General features: G+C 55.3%; 1 protein-coding gene across 1 annotated transcript in view; it reads right to left on the bottom strand.

Moving 5' to 3' along the window:
* Positions 1 to 12,822: 12,822 nt before the first annotated feature.
* Positions 12,823 to 13,961, bottom strand: part of LOC101653330 (intestinal-type alkaline phosphatase-like) — a 2,722-nt gene continuing 1,583 nt past the window's right edge. Inside the window, exons 7-10 of the mRNA XM_004701839.1 lie at positions 13,730 to 13,864; positions 13,445 to 13,636; positions 13,244 to 13,357; positions 12,823 to 13,148 (exon numbers count right to left, since the gene is read on the bottom strand). Of these exons, the coding sequence (XP_004701896.1) occupies positions 12,823 to 13,148; positions 13,244 to 13,357; positions 13,445 to 13,636; positions 13,730 to 13,864 (767 nt within the window). The remainder of the gene's footprint in view (positions 13,149 to 13,243; positions 13,358 to 13,444; positions 13,637 to 13,729; positions 13,865 to 13,961) is intronic.

Genomic DNA, 13,961 nt, shown 5'->3' with positions numbered 1-13,961 from the left:
TCATTTATCACGGTAGGGTCTAGAACCGATTAACCGCGATAAACGAGGGTTCACTGTACTGTAAACATCTTTCCGGTACTCTACTATCAGCAAAGACCCACCTGAAGTCAGCAATGTGATCCCTTCAGCCCAAACAAACAAAATCCCATCGCCAAATCCACTCAGACTCACGGTGACCCTGCAAGTCTGAGTACAAGGGCCTCATTGAATTCCAGGACTAAATCTTAATCCGAACATCTCTACTTTCTCCCGAGGAGCGACCGCTGGGGGCTGTTGATTCTTCCAGGAGTAGCAGCTCAGAGCATAATCTACCAGCCTCTGGGCTCCTGGCCGGGGGCAAGAGTCCCCAGGACAACAACACCCACCCTAACCAGGTGGGGCGAGCTGGAGGGGTGGGGTGGGGCTTCAGGCTGGCCTGAGGTGCATTCTGAGGGTGGTGGTGTTGGCTGGGCAGGGGTGTGTGGAATGGCATGTGGGGGTGCAGTTGGCCTGGTACTAGTGGGCATTGGGGATGTGCGGCCCCTCACTTGTCTGGGATCTCTGAGAAGCCTGTTTTAGGCTTGAGTGTGGCATTCTGGGTATAAGGAGCTGCACTGGCTGCCTGGGCCCTGAGCGCAGGAGACGGGGAAACAGGTGTGAGGTGGCCTGGTGTACCCCATTGTCTACTCCCCTTCGCACTCAGCCTGGCCTGGGCTAGGCTAGGGAGGTGGGATGGGTGCTGGGTGGGAGGGGCCCTCTGAGGACCTGTACCCAGGTTTCCTTCCATTTCTTTGTACCAGGGTGGGCTGGGGGGCCACAGCCTCCCCCATAAGTGAGCCCCTCTGTTTAGAGGGTTGGGTGGGCGGGCTATAGGAGTGGGTGGCAGGCCTGTGAGGACCTCCGATGGCTCGGAGGTTAAACCCTTGGCCACTGACTGAAAGGTTGGGGTGTGAACTCCAGCCCCTGGTTGCCGTTGGATAACGATGTGACGTCTGGCTCTGTGAGGATGACAGGCCTGGAAGCCCCCTGGGCCAGGGCTCCTCGTCCCTAGAGGGATCATGAGTTGACATTGACTGCAAGGCAGGGGCGTGTCAGGCCTGTGCCCCAAGGTGCCCCAGGATGTTGTAACCCAGGGTGTGTGTGTGGAAGGGGTGAGCCTGGTCCTGGAGGCCCTGCCCCTTCACTGCCTTACGGTTGCTGCTAAGGGGCTCATTGGTTCCTGGAGCCGAAGGCGGGATCCAGAAGCATCCCTCCAAGCTCTGCCCATCCTGACCAGCCACACTGCTGGAGCCCCAAGCACCCCAGATGCCCTGGCCACCTTCCTTCCTCCCCAGCCTCTCCCTAACCCCACCATGCCCTCCTGGCCTCCCCAAAGCGGATTTGGGTGGGCCCTTCTCCCTGGCCCAAGCCATGGTATTTTCAGTGGTCTCATATGCACGTGAAAGTGGGACATCCAGAGAAGGAAAACTGGAGAGGAATAGGCATTTGGACTTTGGTGAAGAATACGGAACGCGCCGAAGGTGGCCAGAGGACCGGCCAGCTCAGTCTCGGATGAAGTATGCTGTGTTCGTTCCCCAAACCACAGGCACCCCCTCCCCGCAGCCCTGGTTCCACCCTCAGCCTTAAAACAGTCCAAATGTCACCTTGGGGAGAATGAGGAGGCTTTCCGCTCCGTAAAGAGTTACAGCCTGGGAAACCCACAGGGGTTGATTGAGCATGGTGTGACTCAAATCGATGGCAGTGAGCTTGGTCAGGCTAACGTCACCTTGAGCACCCCACACTCACTCTCTGGTCACCAGCCCCCCAAGATGAAATCAAGGGGACTGGAAGGACAAGAACTATCTGCCAGCTAGCCCCACCTGGTTAGGGGGAGGGGCTGCCTACAGGAAAGACAGATAAAACGGAAGTATGTACCAAGAGTAAGTCCGCCCAAGAAATTCCCTTCAAGGCTCAGACAGGTCATAGAGGAGGTTATCTGCTCTGTCCTCCGACAGATCAAAGACTCCCGGCTGTCCTTGTCACCCAAGCTTTCCACAAAGCTCTTTGCAGAAGTCATTGTTGATGTTAAGCTTATCTCTTAAAAGACTCAAACACTGCCGAGTCTTTCCACAAACTTGATCCTGTTTTGCTCTTGGGTGGGACCTAGCTTTGATGGCCTGCCCCACCTCTCTTTCGGGCATCTGTGCTGCCTTACGGTCAAGTCCTACGCATCTGGTCGTTGGTAGGTGCCATGGACTTGGTCCTGTCTCTCAGTGGGCAACAGAAGGGGACACTGCCCAGTCCTGAGCCGCCCTTACAATCGCGGCTGTGCCTGAGCCCCACGCTGCAGCCACGGGTCCGTCCATCTCAGCGAGGGCCTCCTCTTTCTCGCTGACCCTCAGCTTTAGCAAGTATGCCGCCCTTCTCTAGGGACTGCTCTCTCCTGACCACATGTCCAAAGTACCTAACTCAGCAGTTCTCAGCCTCCCTCACGCCGCGACCCTTTCATACAGTTCCTCACGTGGTGGGGACCCCCAACCATAACATTATTTCGTTGCTACTTCATCGCTGTCATTTTGCTACTGTTAGGACTCAGGCGACCCCTGCGAAAGGGTTGTTCAACCCCCAGAGGGGTCTTGACCCACAGGTTGAGAACTGCTGACCTAAGAGATGTCTGGCCATCCCTGCCTCTAAGGGACATTCTGGTTGTGCTTCTCCCAACACAGAAGTGTTTGGTTTTGGGGGTTGTTGTTTTGGCACCCCATGATACTTTCAATCTTCTTTGCCAGCACCTTAATTCACATACACCGTCTTCCTTAGTCAATGTCCAACTTTCACATGTATTTGAGTTCAGCGAACATACCATGACTTGGGGCAGGCACACCTTAGTCCTCAAAGTAACGTACTGGAGCTTAAATTCTGAGCACCCTGGTTTGCAAAAGTCTGTGGATGGCAGCGACAGACCCCAATGCCCCGCACCCCCTCGCAGGTTAAGCCTCCAGGGATTGCTATCTGACTGTTAACCAAGGATGTAGGTAGTCTTGTCCTCAGGCTGAGTCCCTTGGAAGGTAGGTCCCTCCCTTAGGGTCTTGCCAGGTTTGCTCTTGATGGAGGTCATCCTACTGGGGACAGTACAGGGGTCGCACCGTCACAAGGCTTGCCCTGTCAGCCTCCCCTGACTGCCTGGGTCGGAAGGTCCTGTACCAGCCCTGCAGGCCCTTCTACTCAGGGAGGTTTGTCTCCCCATCATGGTCCTGTTCCTGCTTCTGCCCCCCACCTCTAAACGCCATGTACCCACCTGCCACCAATCAAGCTTTTGTGACAGTTTCTCTTGCCCTCTTTGTCTCTTTCAAGTCTCAATAAGTGCGCTCTCTCTTAACGTATGCTTGCGATGGGGTCTCTTTCGGACCCTAAAAGAGTAACACCTTTGCGCTTCCACACTTTCACCAATCACGGTTACCTGACAGGGCACCCTAGAATCCACCCGCACCCCCACCCACCTTGGTTTCCAAGACTCCTCACAGGATTAGAAAGGGTCCCCTGGAGAGTGGCTCTCGGTTTCAAACTGCTCCCCTCCTGTCGAGCAGCCCGAGGTGCGACCCGCTCCACCACCGGGGCTCCTCTTACGTGAGGCAGATGCCGAACCAAACTGTATTTCCCCCACACCATTAGAACTGGGGACAATCCCCCCCCCACCCAGGATAACAGCTGTTATGCTTCTTAGAGGCGAACCTTCCTCTCATGTACTTTGGACATGTGGTCAGGAGAGACCAGTCCCTGGAGGACATCGTGCTTGGGAATGTGGAGGGGCAGCGGCAAAGAGGAGACTCTCAAGGCCATGGACCGGCACAGTGATTGCCACACAGGCTCTAGTGTTACAGAGACTGAGGCCAGCCCAGGACCGGACAGAGTTGCATCCTGTTATGCATTTAGGGTCCGTATGCTTAGGAACCCACACGGCGGTACCTAACAGGCTCCCAGGGGCCGGCTCCCAGGAAGCATGACTTCCCAAGGGTGCCGTGACCTGCAGAGGGCTCCAGATCTCCCAGGGTGGCCTTCGCTTTGCTGAAGGAGAGGTTGACGTTCAGGGCAGGTCTGTCATTCATTCCAGTACAGCCTTCCAAAGCCAGAACCCGTGCAGGGCAGAAACCTGCCAGAGAAGAAACGTGGGAATCTTCCCCTCGGAGAGAGAGCGCTAAAAAGCCACTGTTCTGGGGGGCGGGGAGGGAGGGGGGCAAATGAGCTGCTACCAAGGGCTCAAGTAGAAAGAAAGTGTCATGAGAATGATGAGGGCAACAGATGTGCACATGTGCTCGATGCAGTGGATGGATGGATGGTGATAAGATGAGAGCCCCAGTGAAATTATTTCAAACAAACAAACAAACAAACACAAACACGTCATTCAGATGGCACACTGCCAGTGGCAGCACCCACGCTGGGTCCCTGAGTGGCGTGTTTTCAGGCCAGGGTACTTTCAACATTCCTCGCCAGCTCGCAGTTCAAATGCGGCAACTCTTCCGTGGGCCTCCTTATCCAAAGTCCAACTTTCACATGTGTATGAGGCGGCTAAAAAGACCATGGCTTGGATCAGGGGCACCACAGCCCCCAAAGTGACCTCCTGGCTCTTCAACAGTTGAAAGAGGTCTTGTGCAGCAGGTTTGCCGGGCTCTCGACTGCTGCTCCCATGAGCCAAGCGAGATGGAATCCTTAGCCAATCCAGCCCTTTCTCTCCTGGTCATGATGTTACTTACTGGAGCAGGAAGGTTGGATGGGGTCAAAAGGCCTGCTTTAGGCCAGGTTCAATGCACAGCCTCTGTGCCCCGTGGGCACCTTCAGTGGCATAATCCCTTCAATAAGCCCAACTCCCTACAGTCCGACTCTCAGTGACCCTATAGGGCAGGGTAGAGCTGCCCGGTGGGCTTCTGAGATGGTGCCCCTTTACAGGAGTAGAAAGCCTCCTCTTTCTCCTGTGGACCCGCTGGGGGTTTCGAACTGCTGGCCTTGTAGTTAGCAGCCCCATGTGTGACCCCCGTGACACCAGGGGGAGTGGTGTCCCAAGGCCACCCGGGCTGATTCCTTTTACGTCTTTCTTTTGTAGGGGAGTAGGGGACACAAGAGACCCTACACCTCAACTATACTCCCAAGAGAACATCTTTGAAGTCTTAAAGAGAAAAAAAACGAGACGGAGACGCTGCGTCCCCCTGGGGAGAGGGTTTCTGGGGGTCACCATGGCATCCTCCGCGATGGGCAAAAGCTCAGCTGCACGAGGTCACAAAAGCAGGTGGTGATGGCTGTTGAGTTGGTCCGGATGCATAGCAAGCCTGCGCACCAGGACGAAACAGCACCCGGTCCCGTGCCATGTGCCTGGGTGCGAGCCCCGTCTCATGTTTAAGCCCATCGTTGCAGCTGAAGCATCAATCCATTTTGTCCCATGCCTTCCCACTTTTCGCCGACCCCCTCCACTTTACCAAGCCCGATGTCCTTCCCAGGGACTGGTCTCTCCTGAGAACATGCCCAGGGTACATGAGACGAAGTCTTGTCCTCCTTGCCTGTCAGGAGCCCTCTGGGTGATGGGTCCATGTTTCTGTATGGACTTTGTTGATGCCTCGCTTCGATGGCTGCTGGCTGTCAGATCGGGCTTTAAGACCCCGGCCGCTCTTCTTTCTGATAGCGGAGCACCACTGGTCCCTTCCCCACACTTGGCCAGAACGCCCCTTCCTTCAATGCTCTCTTCATGAGGGCAGTCAGGGAGCAGGGCCTTATGAGAACAAATTGTTCCTAGATTAAGGCTTACGAATAAGTGCAAGCTCAGAGGCCACTGATCCCTCTAAGGTGTAAGTATATCCCTGGTCCACCGTGGAGGCAGCATTATCAGCTTTGTGAGAAAGAGAGATAAGCAACCTTCATGGAATGTTTGGCCATGCTACATAATCTCACGAATCTGGCCGATGGCATAGCAGCTGACCCAGTGGTGGGAGAGGAACAACAGGCACACCCAGGGACGCTTTCTAGATGAGCACACTTCTGCAGATTGAAAGCTGAGGTGACTGAACGCAGCTGAGGAAACCATGCAGGTTCCAGGCCAGGCAAAAATTTCAGTCACGCTCATTCATTGAGGCAAAACCATGTCTGCAGAGCTAAGCCGTGTCACAAATGACATCAAAGTAGGAAAACAGCAAGTATTTTTCGGTCATAACTAGCTGATTGTTGGGTGACCTGGGAAGCAAGGTATGACCCTAAGTCCAATGACTTCCGTCAGTGACCTCAGGATAGAAGTCATTTTCCAGGAAGACAGCAGACTGTGTAAGATATGAAAAATAATAACAATTTATAATTTATCATGGGTCCATGAGAGTAGGGGAGGGAGAGGAAAAAAAGAGGAGCTGATACCAAAGGCTCAAGCAGAAAGAAAATGTTTTGGAAATGACAATGGCAATGTGTACAAAATGCGCTTGGTACAATTGATGTATGGATTGCTATAAGAGCTGTAAGAGCCCCCAATAAAATGATTTATTATAAATGCAGACCTCTGCATTTATAGAGGTCTAGATAAAGACATGTACATATGCAAATATATTTATATATGAGGATAGGGAAATAGATCTAGGTGCACATATTTACAGGATAAGTATTAGGGTAGCAGAAGGACATTGGGCCTCCACTCAAGTACTCCCTCAATGCAAGAATACTTTCTTCTATTAAATTGGTATTCTATGATGCTCACCTTCCCGACACAACCGCTGAAGACAAAGCAGGTGAATAAGCAAATGTGGTGAAGAAAACTGATGGTGTCCGGCTATCAAAAGGTATAGCGTCTGGGGTCTTAAAGGCTTGAAGGTAAACAAGTGGCCATCTAGCTCAGAAGCAACAAAGCCCACATGGAAGAAGCACACCAACCTGTGTGATCATGAGGTGTCGAAGGGATCAGGTATAAGACATCATCAGAACAAAAAATCTTACCATGGTGAATGATGGGGGAGTGTGGAGTGGAGACCCAAAGCCCTTTTGTAGGCTACTGGCAATCCCCTTGCAGAGGGGTCTCGGGGAGGAGACGAGCCAGTCAGGGTGCGATGTAGCAACGATGAAAAATACAACTTTCCTCTAGTTCCTAAAAGCTTCCCCCACCCACCGGCTATCATGATCTGAATTCTACCTTGCAAGTCTGGCTAGACCAGAGGATGTACACTGGTACAGATAGGAACTGGAAATACAGGGAATCCAGGGCAGATGATCCCTTCAGGACCAGTGGTGTGAGTGGTGATACTGGGAGCGTAGAGGGCGAGTGGGCTGGAAAAGGGGAACCGATTACAAGGATCTACATGTGACCTCCTCCCTGGGGGACGGACAACAGAAAAGTGGGTGAAGGGAGACATCAGACAAAATAATAATTTATAAATTATCAAGGGCTCATGAGGGAGGGAGAAGCGGGGAGGGTGGGGAAAAAAATGAGGAGCTGATGCCAGGGGCTTAAGTGGAGAGCAACTGTTTTGAGAATGATGAGGGCAATGAATGTACAAATGTGCTTTACACAATTGATGTATGTATGGATTGTGATAAGAGTCGTATGAGCCCCTAATAAAACGATTAAAAAATAAAATAAACTAATAGGGAACTCCAAAAAATAAAATAAAATGATTGATTCAAAATAAATAAAAGAAGTCATTTGCTTCTCAGGCTAGGGTGTTTCTGCTCCCAATCTCAAGGAGCATTTCGTTCTTTTCATCCACCACCGAGGAGCCCTGGTGGTGGGGTGCGTCCTCTGGGGGCTGCGACCACTAGCCGCGCCCCTGGAGAAAGGCAGGGCTTTCCAATCCTGTGAACAGTCAGTGTCAGACACTCACAGGGAGGTTCCACCCTGTCCGGCAGGGTCTCTGAGATTCCAGGGCAGGGAATTTTGTGTTGGACCTTCGACTGGCGTGCTGAAGGCATTAGAGTCTGGTCCACTCTGAGGGGCTTCCAAGTCTTAGCCTTTTGATGTGGCCAAGCAAGGATGCTGTACTCAAGGAACCCTCGTCTGAAACCCAGCCTGCTGGCCAATGGTGGAACAGGAATTCAATTAAAAAAACCAAACCCATGCATGATTAGCAACATAAATTGTCCCATTGGGTGGTTCTCTACAAGCAATGTCAATTGCTTTCCCCAAGGGCAGGCTGCCTCTCCCTAGTTCACCGTCAACGTCAGTGAAATCTCTTCAGAGATAGACACATCCTATCCTCTCTGGTCACGAATTTCCACTGCAGTTCACTGAATGCCATTGCAGGACTGTCTGTTACACTGGGCTGGCCGGGGACAATGCTAGATGGCAGGAACTGTTTGGTCCTCTCCCAGGTCCCCTAAACAGACCTATCTGTAAGCTTTGCAGCCAGCATAAAACACATGTCCCTTTCCTGTGTCCTGCCTGCAACTGTGAAGGACTTGGCCGCCACCTGTCAGAACTTGGTGACAGTTTCCTTCGCCCTCCTCTCAGGCCCTGTGTAAGCCGCTGCCCGGCGTGACTGCAAACGCTTGCCTGCTGTTACAGCCCCGGGTGAGGATCGCCCTCCTTTGGACGATCTGCTTGGGTCGTTTCATCTTGATCTTGTTTAAGACAATCAATGTTCTCCTGAGACGCTCTTTGAGACTTGGGGTCTCTTTTATGACCTAAAGCAGACAGCAGCTCCGTCCATCACAGGGGCAGACAGCAGCAGGACCAGGACAGGGGTGGGTCCACGTTGTACTTTCTGTGGGACAGGAGCGCCTGCAAGATGGGTTCAGGGACCCTCCGACCAAGGCAGTCAGGGTATGGCTCATGGCCACTCGACCATAGCGCCCCAATTTCCACTAAGGGCACTCCCAGGCAAGTCCCTCGGGGCTAGGCTGCCCCTCCCTGGACTGGCTAGGGCAGTGGTAGTAATCCACTTTCTAATACACTCTGCCTCTGCGTTGTCATGCTGGAGCAGACTATTGAAAAGACCGTGGACTGTCTAAAGGACAAACGGACCTGTCGGGGAAGAAGTACAGCCAGAGAGCTCCTTAGAGGCAGGACGCCGAGACTTCGTCTCACACACTTTGAACGTGTCCCAGGGGGGACATCATGCTTGGTCCAGTTGAGGGACAGTGAAGCAGAGGAAGGTGCTCAGCACGATGGACTGGCCCGGTGGCTGGAATCATGGGCACAAGCACAGGAACCGCTGTGAGGGTGGCACAGGACTGGGCAGTGTCTTGTCCGGCGTGCATCGAGTCTCTGTGGGCCGGCACTGACCGGACGGCACCTATGACGTAGCCTGCGCACTGGCCTGAGAGCAGGGCTATTCCCGTGGCCCGTAACAGATTCAGAAAGAAGGCGGTAGAGGCTGAATCTATGCTGAGACTCATAAATGGGTTTTAGGGGCTTCTGCCGTTCTACTCAGCCTCGTGCAAACTTCCTGCTGAGAAAGTTAGGCCCTGAAGCACTTTGACCAGCAAGGTGCTGTGCACAGCGGAGCAGGCGCTCACATTTGGGGGTGAGCCCCAGCCTTCACTTCGCTGGGAGCAGGGCCCTGCGGGTGTCCTTACAAAGATGGGAGCGTCACTCACTCCAGTGTGATGGAGTGATGGGAGCCATCTCAGGTCTCCGCCAGCAACGCCACCCAGCATCTCCACGGCCTCATCAGCCTTGGGGTGTGTCCTTTAAAACAATGTAACCACCTCGCCAAGATGGCCACCTGAGCTCATCTGAGCCACCTGTCTGGGGTGACATTTGGTCACAGTCCTTCCTCCTTGCCTGGCCCCAGAGTTTACAAACCTGCAACTTGCTTTCTGGGTACGTCCGTGGGCGATGGCAGGGAGATGCCAGGCTCCAGGAGATGCCATCTGAGTAGGGTTGTCCTGGCCTGTCTGTCCCTCATCAGAGGTCCCGGTATCCCCCTGGTGGTCACCCACTCCCCTTCCCCCCAGGGGCGTGGCAGAGCAGCGTCCACTTAGCCACATGGCAGCTCTCCTGGGCCCCTGTCCTCTCATCTCAGGACATCCCACAGACAGGACAAAAGTTATGTGGCATCTGGGACTGTTGAGACAGCTCTGCCCCCCAGGAAGGGACACTGGTCATCAAACAGGATCCTCAGCCCAAGAGTGCGCCTTCTGGGAGGCCAGACACATCCCATCGCGATTTCTCAGCTCTGGCCCTCGGGCTGCTGGGACATTGGCAGCCAGCGCAGACTTCCTCCTGGCCCCTGGGGTCTCACTCTGCAGGGTCCCAGGATGGGGTACTGGGTCTCAGGAAGTCACCTTGGGGGTCGGGAGGCGGGGCTGGGAGCCCCAGGGCAGGCAAGGGGGCACCAGGTGGCCAAGCTCTGGGTGCTGGCATTGTAGCCCCAGCCCAGCCCGAGGGGCAGTACCTACCCTTGGGGGAGTGGGGGGTGGCAGCTACCCCCTCCCACCCCTGACTCGCCCTGCCCACGATTTTCAGGAATGGGGAGGAGGAAGCGTGCTGAGTTCTTTTTAATTCTGTTTTTTCCCCCCTTTCCCTCCTTTCTTTTTTCTCTTTTCGATGAGAAGTTCTTTCTCCTGGAGTTTTCCTGACATCCCCCACTCCGCCCAGGCCCCCTGTGATGGGGGTGGGCTTTGACTTCCTTGGTGGGAGCACAGGCGTGGGAGCGTGGCATGCTCTGTGACCATGGGGCACAGTGCATTTGAGCCTAGCCCTCAGGCACACACCGCGGTACACCCAGAGGACCCCAGAGGCCATCCTGCGTGTACTGTCCCTCACCCTGGCATTTCCACCAGAGGGCAGGCTGGCCTGGAAGGCACCGTTGGTAGAGGCTGCCCTGATGGTGTCGTGGGCTAGGCGGTGTGCTGGTAACCACAAAACTGGAGAGTCAAACCCACCAGGCACCGCGTGGGAGGACAAGGCTGCCTGCTCCTGTAAAGATGGACAGCTGAGACCCCACGGGGTGGAAGTGACCGATGGCAGTGGGTTTGGTGACAGCCAGAGGGCACCCAGCACCACCAGGTTATCAGAAACCCCAAACAAAACCACGGCTGTAGAGCCGAGCAGAAACCTGTGCGTTCCAAGGCTTCACTCGTTATTGGAGCGGCACCCTCAGGTCCTGGCTCCTGACGAGTAATGGGGGGACTTGAACTGCTGACATGGGGGTGAGCAGCCCAAGGAGTCGCCCACTTCGGCCACTAGGCCTCCTAGGTTCTAGGGGGCGGGGAGGCCTGGTTCATCTGGGAAAACTGAGGCAGTTGTTGACTCCGGGGGTGGTGGTGGTAAGGAGTAACTATGGAGACTTTGGCTACCCATGGGGTGATGGTGGGGCCCCTCCCTGCTGCCTGCCTCCTGCTTCCCACACCCCGTCTTTCTTTTTTTCTTTTACTTTTATTGGGGCTCTTACATCTATAATCACAATCCATACCTTCATCCAGTGTGTCAAGCACATTTGCACATAGGCCGCCATCATCATTTTCAAAGCATTCTCTTCCCACTTGAGCCCCTGATGTCAACTCCCCATTTCTTCCCCTCCCTCCCCTGCCCTCCTTCCCTCCCTCACTAACCCTTGATAAGTTATAGATTATTATTTTCATATCTTATATCATCTTCTGTTGCCCCTCACCCACTTTTCCATTATTCGACCCCCTGGAAGGGGATTGTAGGTTGATCCTTGAGATCTATTCCCCTTTCTCGCCCACCTTCCCCTTATCCTCCTGGTGTCTCTATTCTCATGGCCTTGAGGGGTTTATCTGTCCTGGATTCCCTGTGTTGTGGGCTCTTATCTGTAGCAGTGCATGCTCTGGTCTAATCCGATTTGTAAGGTAGAATTGAGGTCATGGTAGTGGGGGGAAGGAAGCACCAAAGAACTAGGGGAAAGTTGTGGTTCATCAGTGCTACACGGCACCCTGACTGGCTCATCTCTTCCTTGTGACCCCTCTGTGAAGGGATCTTTCTTAAAGACAATTGTCCCGATATTTTCTAAGTGAATGACCAGGGCACAAGGGTTGAAGGCTTCCCCTGTCCCTTCCAGCTCAGTCAAGGAAAAACAACGTCATCTTTTGAGTGAAAATTCTTGCCAGGGGTTAGCTTTTTCTTTAAAAAGATGTTTGGAAATGGACTTTTGGCCTGTGGTTCTGTGGCCAGCAACACGAGCCTGAGCGAGAAGACCCTTTCTGGCCTGCCCATGGGTCCGCTCGCCTATTTTTAAAAATCATTTGTCTGTAAATCACTTGTAGGAAAGTCTCCCTCCGAATAGACAAGAGTGGCTCTCTGTACATTCACTTCCAGAACAAAGGCTTTAAAACACAACCTTGATTTTGAATCTGTTTATAAACCCAGCACCTCCCCATTACCCCTATGCAGTGGGCGTTGGGTGATGCACCCCAGGAAGCAGAGCCCAGGAACCGCCCCCTGCCCAGGAAATGGCAGGGATGGCAGGAAGCCCGCCCCCAGACCTGCACCAGCTGCCAGTTTGGGCAAATGTCTAGAAGCCCAGGGCGGTGCTCCTCCAGCTGCAGAGCCCTGGCCAGTTTTGTCCTGGGGCTGCCGAGGCTGGCGGGGAGATTCTGGGAGCAGTGCCTGCGGGGCCAGGACGTCCCAAGGAATTTCCCACTGGAGGCTGCCTGCAGTCCCAAGACCCCTGTGGGGCGGCGGTTGCAATGGAAGTCCTCATGGAAGCACTCAGTGGGAAGCTTGTGCCGCCTGGTGTTGCTGGGGAGGTGGGAGACTGGCGGACAGAGGGAAGGGTGGAAGTGACCAAGTGTGGACACAGGGGATGGGCGGCGGGCCCGGGGTCATTGGGGAGGGAGGTGGAGGCTGAGGGGTCGCCAAGGGGGCTCAGAGGCAGGGCCCCGATCACTAGGTACGTGGGAGTTAGGGGTGGAGTTGCCAGTGTGGGCGCAGGCGCCTGGCGGTCAGTGGGCAGATGGCAACAGCAGCAGCAGCGCCAGGGTCACCGCTCCCACCAGCAGCGGCCGCGGGGTGGTGGCGGGGGGCGCCCCGGCGGTGGTGGTGGCCGGGGACGCCCCTGCGGTGGCGGTGGCGGCGGGGGGCGTGAGCGCGCAGTCCGTGTAGGGCTCCAGGCAGGCGGCGAAGGCCATCACGTGCGCCACGAAGGTCTGCTCTTGCACCCCGCGCACCAGGTGCGCCTGCGGCCCGCGCGCGAACATGGCCACGTCCTCCCCGCCGTGCGTCTCAGAGGACAGGGGCACTGCTGACTGCTGCTTGTACCCGGGGTCCACTGGAGGGGGGGAGGGGGAGTGTCAGGGGGCGTTGCCCTCCCTGACTGACCCCCCTCCCCCACTCCAGGCCTCCCCCCTGCAGCTCCCTGCTCACAGCTCAGGGACTCATTGACATCAGGCCGGGGGCCGGGGCCAGCGTATCCAGGCCCATTGCCGTACAGGATGGACGTGTAGGCCTTGCCGTCCAAAGCCTTCTTGTTCGCCAGCCCTGTGAAGGGGTGGGACGGTGGATGGCAGTGACCGCACCCAGGCGGGCCCTACCGGCTGGACTCTGTCCCCGCCCCGTGTACCCTACCGAAGATGGAGGTTCCCCGAAGGGTGTAGCCGCCGAAAGTGAAGACGTGGGAGTGGTCAGCAGTGACCAGGGTCAGCGTGTCCTCCTCGCTGGTGAGTTTGCCCGCCTTCTCGATGGTGGAGTCGAACATGACAGCTTCGGTCAGTGCCAGGTAGCCGCTGCCTTCATGGTGACCTTGGTCGATGCGTCCCCCTGTGGCCGCATGGCAGGTAGATGACTCCCAGCCTGTCCCACCACCACCACCACCACCACCACCATCACTGTTCTCTGGCCACGCCCCCTCACCCTCCACAAAGAGGTAGAAGCCGCGGGGGTTCCTGCTGAGCAGCCGCAGGGCAGCCTCGGTCATGTCCATCAGAGAGGGGTCCTGGGTGGGGTCTCGGTTCACATCAAATTTTGTGTCTCCCGGCTCGAAGAGGCCTGTGGAAAGTCCGGCAGGGATGGGTCAGGAGCAGGAAGGTGGGGGGTGGGGGATGGGCAGGAAGGTGGGTGGACAGGAGAGGGTCCTCACCCATGA

This window comes from Echinops telfairi, unplaced genomic scaffold (assembly GCF_000313985.2).
Source record: "Echinops telfairi isolate 266 unplaced genomic scaffold, ASM31398v2 ScPeMD7_3;HRSCAF=10, whole genome shotgun sequence".
Classification (NCBI taxonomy): Eukaryota; Metazoa; Chordata; class Mammalia; order Afrosoricida; family Tenrecidae; genus Echinops; species Echinops telfairi.
This window is presented reverse-complemented; position numbering and strand designations above follow the sequence as displayed.